Source organism: Odontesthes bonariensis, chromosome 7, assembly GCF_027942865.1.
Source record: "Odontesthes bonariensis isolate fOdoBon6 chromosome 7, fOdoBon6.hap1, whole genome shotgun sequence".
NCBI classification, from domain to species: domain Eukaryota; kingdom Metazoa; phylum Chordata; class Actinopteri; order Atheriniformes; family Atherinopsidae; genus Odontesthes; species Odontesthes bonariensis.
This window is the reverse complement of record NC_134512.1, coordinates 8,423,681-8,433,928: the sequence shown is the minus strand read 5'-3', so window position 1 is coordinate 8,433,928 and position 10,248 is coordinate 8,423,681. Positions and strand designations below refer to the sequence as shown.

Below are 10,248 nucleotides of genomic sequence, written 5' to 3'. Positions count from 1 at the left end.
CACTTTAATGTCATCAAGCTATAAGAAAGGCGGAATAATAACCAGAGAGATAATTGAAACGGGAATATATCTGCACAGAGCAGAAAGTACACCGATATCTTGTTTCCAGCCTATAAATGTAATGCTGATAAGAGACGTGCTGTTGGAGAAAAGACAGCAGGGGGCATCTGTAACCAAAGGTGCACGACCTGGAACTTTGTATAGATTAACAACTTTTTACAGTGGTGGAGAAAAGTGTAAGATTTTTTTCAGTGTCAGCAGTGAACACATTTCCTCTTTTTTTTTTTTTTTTTTAAGTAAAAACGCTGTTTAGCTTAAAATTGAAGTCTTCGTGTAGTCATCTATGCGTGCATGATTATGCACTGAAGTTAAATGAGTGTGTCGCGTCATTGCACTTTTGTTGTTGCGCCTTTACTGCGCCTTGGTTTTATTGTGGAAAAACCTAAGCCGGAAGCTGCCGTCTAAACTCAGGAACGGACGCACAAATCTGTACAAACTCGGCGGTGGGACAAACTGAGCTTAACGATTCGGCCAACCCGGAACTTTTTGGCCAACAAATCATCCTTGAGAGCTCACTGCGAGCAGTTTTCTGTCAGTTTTCCAAACAGTTGGGATGTTTTTATGAGAAAAACCTCTTTCACGGACTGGACTTCGCTCCTGTTGAAGGGAAATAAAACGACTACAAATGTTTCTCGCTCCGTCAGCGGCGGTTCCTGCAGGACAGTAGCCCTCGACTTGTCTTTTTTTTTTTTTTTAATTTTCATACCAGGTAGGTAAGATACAGACAGGAAAAAAAAAACTCTGCAACTGACCAATATTTCTTTCACCACCTACTTTAGTTGTTGTTGTCACGTTTGTTTGCTCCAAAAACTTTGTTGTTCACTAAAGCGAGCATGCCAAAACTTTGTTTAGTTGAAAACTTCAACAGCAGCACATGCCTGTACCAGCAGCAGTGAAGTTTATATTTGTGAAAGATGTAAATAATAATAATGAACAGGCAGAACATCAGTGCACAGTTTGGATGCTGTCCACTCAATTCCACCAGTTTGATCTGTGTTATAATTCTTGAAAAAAATCAAGATTTCTGATTGTGTGTGCGTTTCTGTCAGGTCAGGAATTTCAGGCAGCTGAGAGCCTCCCCCTCCACAAATACATACATACACACACACACACACACACACACACACAGAGCTATACTCTTACACAGTGGGGAAGGGTCTGTCAGTCCAGGAGGTCTGAGACACACATTGGATCTGCAGCCCAACAAAAGCTCTGGGCTTGCTTGTGGTTTTAAGCCTAATGAAGCAAAGCGCCCACAGGCAGCAGCTGCTGCTGAATGTGTTCCACTTTTTATTTAACATAATTTCCTTTTCAAGTTTTTAGTCATCTGCAGCTCCTCTCCTACGCGGGGAAGCTATTGATACCACACATGACAGATATGTAATCCTACATAAATGAGTTTTCAGGTATGGTAATTGTCATAACTTCCTCATTTTAACAGCCTGTTTGTGAGCAGTCTGGTGGTGATACATATAATAAAACGATATGCTGTGATAAAAAGAAAAAACTTGATAGGATTTCTTATCCATTAGTCTCCTTATGGTCTGTAAGACAATAAAATACTGAGAAATGTCTTGTTTTGTTGGTGAAACAAACCTGATAATTTGAAGTCTTGCATAAGAATAGACGGAAATACCTGAACTTCTGAAATCTCAAATAGATTATCGGACAAATGAATACGGTGCACTTGTTTATATTCACACCTGATGACAGTAAGCCCAGTATTCCATATTGTTTTGGCCCCTTAAACCAATAGTTAAGTGTATTATAAACAAATGTAGTTGAGCTCCATTAACCTGAGTTAATTATTGCTGCAGTGCTTTATTATGTTAACCTGAAGCACTGCATTAAGTGTAGCATGTTAAAACAATCCCTTCCGTTTGAAAGCAGACTTGCACATGCAGAAGGTGTGGTTACTTAATTCAGGGAACATCGCAAACAGGCACAGACAGGTATAGACACTGACTGACGCACACACTTTGGTGGTGTGGTTAACCTCTTTAGAGGCTGAGATGATAACCTCTGCTGTCTCTTTTGCTGTGTTTTTTTTTTTTTTTTTTGCTTTTGCTGGAAACGGCTTTCATGTCTGTCTGATCAACTGTTTTATCTGTTGAAACTGGTTAAATGAAAAAAAGTGAAATCCCTTTTTAAGTAGCTGAAACTTTTTTTGACATTTTATTATTTTATGAGAGCTTTTAGCTTCCCCAACAGCACCAACACAGCACCGCCTGGTGATGTCGCTTGCCGGAAATTAGAGATAAATAATATAATTTTCTGAGGTTGTTTTGCTTTGCAGAGAAGGAAATGAGCAGCACTTAAAGCACAAGCTTAAGTTTGTCCTTAGTTTTGAGGAGTGGAATCACAAGCTGAGCTTCATCAAGTGTTACTCAAGGCCTGAATCATGTGCAGACAGGTCATGATGAACCCGGGATGAGTAAGCTCAAAGCACAGGAAGTCTTCTTGAACTGAATTAATGTTTAACCCACGGCTTTAGCTGGTCTGACCTTGTTAGTTGCCTTTCTGGATTAAACCATATTCTACAATCATTGTCCCAAACGTATCTGGCTACTTCAGATGTTTTTCCCTCTTGTCCTGTTATGTCATACATTTTACTGCTGAGTAAAAGAGCTGCCAGAAAGTCTGTCAACTTGGGATCCTCTCACAGATGAAACTCGGTAAAATCAAATGATGTTTACCTGAAAAATCCTTGTGTATAGAGTATCTTACAGGAGTAGTTTATAAGTAACGTGAAACAGCAGCATTCTCAGTTGAAATTAGTGCCATGTTCCCACTAATGCCGAGCCAGGGCCATTATAGACCCGCGACTAAGGCGGGTAAACACTTTCATATAGCCAGTTATTAGCTGATGTTACTATGTTTTTATGTCCTGTGTTTAAAAAAAAAAAAAAAGGGGGACCAAGAATAAAGATTGATTCACATCTTGACGTAGGTATTATTACCGCCAGCAGCACTCTCTGTCCCTGGTAATTTTTTCAACGCAGACACACAGACGTGTAGTCCTTCAAAAAGCTGATAACGCATAGGCTCTGGAGATAACCCTTCAGCCAGGAGGAGCCGACACTAACCAGATTCAAAAGAGGACAAAGGGCAAAAATCCAAAAGTATCGAAGAAGCCAAGTGAACAGCACCAAAATTAACCAACGGAGAGCGTACGGAGATCTTTGCTCAGCCCTTAAGGTTGAGTTGCTGGTTTAATGCTGGCAGCTCTGTGAGGCTGTACCAGAGATGTTATAAGAACAAATTAGTAGTTTATGTCATAGCCCAGAGCTGGGGGTGCAAAAGTACACTGGTACTGATGGTATTGATGATATTTTGAAAAAATAAATCAATAAAATAATGTTATTGTGTTTAAAGTAGACCGTATGATGTATGATGAAGATGCATAGTGACAGCTGAACCCAAAGAGTTGACTTGATGAGGAACCTTGAGGAACACAGTTTTAAAAAAGCTTAAAGTTTATAGAATAATCCATTTAATTCTCTTTGACCCTCAGTAGGATTTATTTGTTGTGAGTCAAGAATCACAAACAAGTGGCCAACCAGCAGACTTTATCATCATCCAAGCAGCTATGAACACACCGTGACTGAAAACATCCTCTTTTTCATTTAAACCTTTAAACAAATCATTTCTGTTCAGTAAAAATACATATTTTTGCATGAAAATAACCCCTTTTTATTTTTTTGAGAATCATCCCATTGTTTTACATCCAAAAATATAAAAACAAAAAAAAATCATCACACAGACTTGTAATTTGTTTCCATATTGAAGCTAATCTGTCTCGGGCACTCGTGTGTATAATAGGAATATATCCGTGATAAATTGTTCTGACAAAACCGTCTTTGTTGGGCCGCTAAAGCAGTAATTTGGCATCCAGCAGACACTCGGACTCAGTTTCTCATTTATCACTATACAGCTCAGACAGCTTAAAACCCACATAGTCCTTGTAGTTGCTAAGACATGACATGCCATTACCCCTCATTTTAGCTGACTCATAAGCTTCTCGAATAAACCAACATTCCTACAAATCTCTTGAAGATTTGTGCTGTAAACTCTTTTGTTGTTTGTTAGAGGGAAGTTGATCTTACAGACTGATTTCAGTACCCTGGGCTTACTTTTCAATTCAATTCATTTTTATTTATATAGCGCCAAATACAACAAATGTCATCTCAAGGCACTTAGATAGTAAGTCCAATTCAAGCCAATTGGAATTCAATTAATTAATAATAATCATAATTCATAAAATAATCCAATTCGTTCATATAGAGCCAATTCAAAAACAATTTCCTAGCTAAGAAAACCAACAGACTGCACTGAAAACTTTTTGTTTTTCGGTCCAATCTCCCGGCCTGAGCGTGCCTGAGGCGACTGTGGAGAGAAAAAACTCCCTTTTAACAGGAAGAAACCTCTGGCAGAACCAGACTCAGGAAGGGTTGCCATCCGCCTCGACCAGCTGGGGTTTGAGAAGACAGAAAGGGGGGGAGGGGGGGAGGGCCGCAGCGGCGGCGGCAGCACTGTAACACCATTCAAAGGATATCTGTTGGAACAGGGAAACACGAGTTAATGACCACAATAATATCACATATACATAAAGAGAGTAAAGTGAGGAAAGGTGTGACAGATGAGCTCCCCCAGCAGTCTAGGCCTATAGCAGCTTAACTATGGGATGTTTCAGGATCACCTGAGCCATCCCTAACTATAAGCTTTATCAAAAAGGAAAGTTTTAAGCCTGGTCTTAAAAGTGGAAAGGGTGTCTGCTTCCCGGACATTTACTGGCAGCTTATTCCACAATAGAGGGGCCTGATAACTGAAGGCTCTGCCTCCCATTCTACTTTTAGAAACTCTGGGAACCTCAAGTAAACCTGCAGTTTGGGAACGAAGTGCTCTGTTAGGAAAATATCTTACAATGAGATCTTTAAGATATGATGGAGCTCGGTCATTAAGAGCTTTATATGTAAGGAGAAGAATCTTAAATTCTATTCTGAATTTAACAGGGAGCCAATGAAGAGAAGCTAAAACTGGAGAAATATGATCTCTCCTGTTAGTTCTCGTCAAAACTCTGGCTGCAGCATTTTGGATCAACTGAAGGCTTTTCAGAGAATATGTGGGACAGCCCAATAATAAAGAATTACAGTAGTCCAATCTTGAAGTAACAAATGCATGGACTAGTTTTTCTGCATCACTCTGAGACAAGATGTTCCTGATTTTAACAATATTACGAAGATGAAAGAAAGCAGTCCTAGAAACCTGTTTTATAGAAGCCAAGGAAATACCATCTAGAGTAACTATATAGCTAGACAATTTCTCCCTGAAACGCTCAGGTCCAAAGATAACGACTTCAGTTTTGTCTGAATTTAGCAGCAGACAGTTCTGAGTCATCCAGGTCTTTATGTCTTTAAGACATGCTTGTAGTCTGACCAACCTATTGGGTTCATCTGGTTTTATAGATAAGTACAGCTGAGTATCATCAGCATAGCAATGGAAATTTATGCCATGCTGTCTAATAATGTTACCTAATGGAAGCATGTATAAAGTGAAAAGAATCGGTCCAAGCACAGAACCCTGGGGAACTCCATGACTTACTCTGGTGTGTGAGGAAGATTCTTCATTTACAAGAACAAACTGAAATCTATCAGATAAATGATTTAAACCAGCCTAATGCAGTTCCTTTAATCCCAATAACATGTTCAAGTCTGTGTAATAAGATACTGTGATCGACCGTATCAAATGCAGCACTGAGATCCAACAGGACAAGCACAGACACAAGTCCGCTATCAGAGGCTAAGAGGAGATCATTGGTAACTTTCAGCAGTGCAGTTTCTGTGCTATGATGCACTCTGAATCCTGACTGAAACTCTTCAAACAGATTATTTCTGTGTAAGTGATCACAAAGCTGAGCTGCAACTATTTTTTCAAGAACTTTAGACATAAAAGGGAGATTGGATATAGGTCTATAATGAGCCAACACTTCTGAATCAAGAGTAGGTTTTTTAAGTAAAGGTTTAATTACAGCAACCTTAAAAGTCTGAGGTACATATCCTGTCAACAAAGACAGATTGATCAAATCCAATATGGAAGTGTCAATTAATGGGAAAACCTCCTTGAACAGTCTGGTTGGGATTGGGTCTAAAACACAAGTTGATGGGTTAGAAGAGACTATTGCTGTTGTTAGTTCAGAGAGATCAACTGGGCAGAAGCCGTCTAAATACAAATCAGGTTCTAAAGATACTTCTAAAGCTGCTGTACTTGATGATACATCACTAATAATAGTGGGAAGGACTCCATCAATCTTCTCTCTGATAGAAACAATTTTATTAATAAAGAAGCTCATGAAATCATCACTGCTGAGAGTTAAAGGAATAACTGGCTCAGCAGAGCTCGGACTCTTAGTCAGACTGGCTACAGTGCTGAAAAGAAACCTGGGATTATTCTTATTCTCTTCTATCAATGATGAATAATAAGCAGTTCTAGCTTTACGAAGGGCTTTCTTATACATTGTTAAACTATCTTTCCAGACTAACTGAGACTCTTCTAAATTAGAGGAACGCCACTGTCTCTCCAGCTTTCTTGCAGTCTGCTTTAAAGCACGCAGCTGTGAATTATACCAAGGACCCAACCTCTTCTGACTGATTACCTTCCTTTTCAGAGGGGCAACATTGTCCAGTGCTGTACGCATTGAAACTATAGTGCTGTCAACAACTTGACCATCTAATCCATGTAAATCCTCTAAAAACTAAACAGAAGTTTACCTGTTTACATTGATCATGATCATGAATTGTTCTTGTAGTGGAATAAGGATCATGAAGAATGAGAAGGGAGCAAATGTGCGTGGCTGTTATGACAGTAGTAGGAGTAATGCTTTGGAGCCAGCTATAAACTGAGAGCTTTCCTTATGAAACTGGAAGTGATAGTATGTGAACTCTCCAAGAGATCAAGCACGGTGTGGGAGTTATTAATCACACCAAACACAAGCAGGCACCAAACTCGACCTCTTTCATCACAAACTCCTGAATGTAGGATGAAGAATGAACAGTTTAGATCCAGTTGTATTGTTTCCATGTGCTGAAAAGGAGGGAGACGCAGAGAAGGAAGGGGGAAGGGTTGGAGGCACAACAGCTTCTTCTGTATCCTCTGGGAATGCTGTCTGAGTAAGTGTGTACATGTGAGAAGGGAGAGTGAACAACTCATGCTGCCCGTAGACTCTTCTCAGCTTTACTCGGTGCAGCAGAAATACACAGTAAAAGAGGAACACAGTGTTTAACAGCTTCATATTGAAAGCGAAAGCTGGATCGATGGCTGTAAGTCATGCAGGAGATGACTGGGCTGTCAGTTCACTGTGCAGAGTTGCTGCTCTCGGGTTGGTTAGCTTTCACTCTATCGTGTTTTCCAATGACCGAAACATTCAATTTGAGGCATCTGCTCAGCCCACATTTGTGTTGTAAAACCCGACGGCACTAAACTGATAAGGTAAACTAAATAAACCAAGCTCAAAACCAGAGCGTTTTTTTTTTTGGGGGGGGAAATATTAAATGTTTACCACAAGTTTAGTGCTCAGGTTTGTGGCGCAGCTGCAATAGAAGTGCTGAAATGTACGATGGTAGCCACCATATGCTGCTCCAGCACAATTTGCTCACATTGTTTTGTTTTTATAATCTATGGAAAAAGGACAGAAGGAGTTTTTATTTTTATTTTTATTTTTTTATCCCTATGGAGCTTATGTTTGCTGCTTTCATGCTTTTTTCTATCCACAGCTTGTGAGAGGTGGAGTCAAGAGGGGCCAACATGCCACAGCAGAAGGACATAGTGAAGATAGCCATCCAGATGCCTGGGGCCTACCCCCAGCTCATACAACTGGACCAGGTACTATATGCTTATCTGTGTGAAAACACAAAAATGTCTATATATGCTTGTTTTTACCTCTAAATGCCAATAAAATATGGATGAATTAGGCAACTATTCACTCTGAAATGATACCATCCAGTCTTGTTTAATACAGAGATTCTCTCCTGCTCAGACTTTGCCCCATTTAGCTGCTGCATGCTCTGACAGTGGACCACGATGGGAATATGTTGCCCTTTGATGACTATGCTGCTTGAGTTGCTTGACTCAGCTCGACTTGCTGACCTCAGCACTAACCTTTAAGAGCTGCTATGAGAGTCACGGACAGTGTCATGGGTGGATGAATGTTACATCTGTTGTTCTGTGGTGTTAGAACAACCCTGTGGCTGGTGGCACAAAAACCTGCAGCAGCAGGACGGGAGCCCACAACACAAGGAAAAGTTTTAACCAAACTCCACAGAATACAAGAAGTTTTGTGCATCTGGCAGCAGCTGGGTTTTCATCCACTGATGAAGCACAGCTCTGAAATATGAATGCCTCCTCTAGTTTCGATGAACTAACTTTGAGTGAATGAACTAGGCTACGTTGTGTCCTCAGCTACAAAAGAAGTATTGATCTAATGGAGTATATGTCGTCTTAAACACGTACATGATGTCATCAGACATGTGGCTGTGGTGACCATGGTTACACTCACAGTTGGTTCAGTCGCTGCCGATTGTTTGCGTGTGAAATGGTGAAATGTTGTTTTGCAGTCGACTGTGCCAACACATTCAGAACAAGGTCGGAGTTTTCTATTTACGAAATTCTGAAAAGTAAACGAAAGAAAGCCAAACTGATTTCTGACATTTTGATTTCCAGCATGTCAGATTTCTGAGTAAAAATCTGTATCGTGCAATATGACAAGCAATGCTTATATAAGCATCTCGATTCATAGTCCGTGTGACAATGACTGTAAACATGGCCATGCAATGTCTCTGCAGTTGATGGAAAAAACATGTGCAACAACGTTCCTTTTGGTCTGCATTTGGGATGTCTGTCAGATGTTATCTAGTAGGGACAGCCTTAGAGGAACAATGACGGGTCTATTTAGCGAATTACATTCATAAAGAAACAGACTTAAAGTTTAAAGCTTGCTCAAAACATTGAAAAGGAAGTTTATAATTGATGTTTTGATGGATGGTTAAATCACTCTGCCTTTGTAATCCTGATCCCCTGGTACAAAAATCAATAGTTTTGCCTGTTTTATAAATGGAGGGGGTCTGTCTCACAGCTACGCTCACATAAACAGATAAAAACTGTTTAGGAAACCTGTCCATATACAACCAGAATGTCAACTCTGGTCTTAATTTAACCTTATTTCTATTCTGTTGACAAATCCGTCTTCGAAGTACAACCAGACATCGTGACTTTTATATGTTTAAAGGCTTTACTTTGTGAATTTACCTGGTGTAGAAATAAGGTACATATAAACATCAGGAATCTGACCAGATGTTAATGCCCTGGGTCCACAGATTTATTGGAAGGTCGCAAAGATTCTAGTCGGGATCAACAGCCTTTAACTTAATTATATGTTCATTTGTAATACTCCCAATCCCATGACTGGTGGGGGCTGCCAGGTTAAATGTTTAGTAGCTCAGGGGCTTTTCAGGGGCAATTCAAGCGCTCGAGGCATGGCTTGTGATGTAAAGAAATAGAACTCATTTTTTATTTTTAGAATGTTAGAAACAGAAGGCAGAAACGAAAGATCACTCGTGTGATCAGCCTTGTAACATGTGTCTATAACTGGTACTGGTAGATCAGAACTGATCTGCGTTAACGGCTTCCATCTCCCGTACTGCACCACAACTATTGTGCAAACTTGAACAAATCTCCATCAGCTTTCTAAAATGAAAACTTAAAATGCACACAAACAATGAGAACAGCATTGATGGAAAACCCTGATAGTTTTACACACTTTTTGCTTGCATGGCTGAATGATATAAATACAAGTTCAAGAAGCTGTTCATAACAGAAGAGGCGGCTTTGTTTTGTGCGTGAGCTTTTTCGTTAGGATGTACAAATATTTAGCTGTTTGTTGAACACGTGCACTGCTGCACAATCCACGATACTAAAACCAAAAGTTTTCTCTAAGTGCAGCTCTGCCAGTCTGAGTTGATATTCATTAACACTATATCTATTCAGTGCAGTAAACTGAGCAATAGTAGCTGCAGATTAGTGATTGGTTTAAGGCCAGTGACCTTTGACCTTTTTAGGCAAGCACACATGTTGCATCTTGTATGTGTTGCACATGTAGTTTCATCTATTAATATGAGGCATGCTATTTCCATGTGA

General features: G+C 39.9%; 1 protein-coding gene across 2 annotated transcripts in view; it reads left to right on the top strand.

Moving 5' to 3' along the window:
- The first annotated feature begins 475 nt into the window (after positions 1 to 475).
- Positions 476 to 10,248, top strand: part of elmo3 (engulfment and cell motility 3) — a 28,901-nt gene continuing 19,128 nt past the window's right edge. Inside the window, exons 1-2 of one of the 2 annotated variants that reach the window (XR_012769999.1) lie at positions 476 to 769; positions 7,830 to 7,938. Coding sequence is in view for 1 of the 2 variants with exons in the window: in XM_075469351.1 (XP_075325466.1) it covers positions 7,861 to 7,938 (78 nt within the window). In the remaining variant the exon portion in view is untranslated. The remainder of the gene's footprint in view (positions 770 to 7,829; positions 7,939 to 10,248) is intronic. The other variant, XM_075469351.1, reaches the window with a different exon arrangement.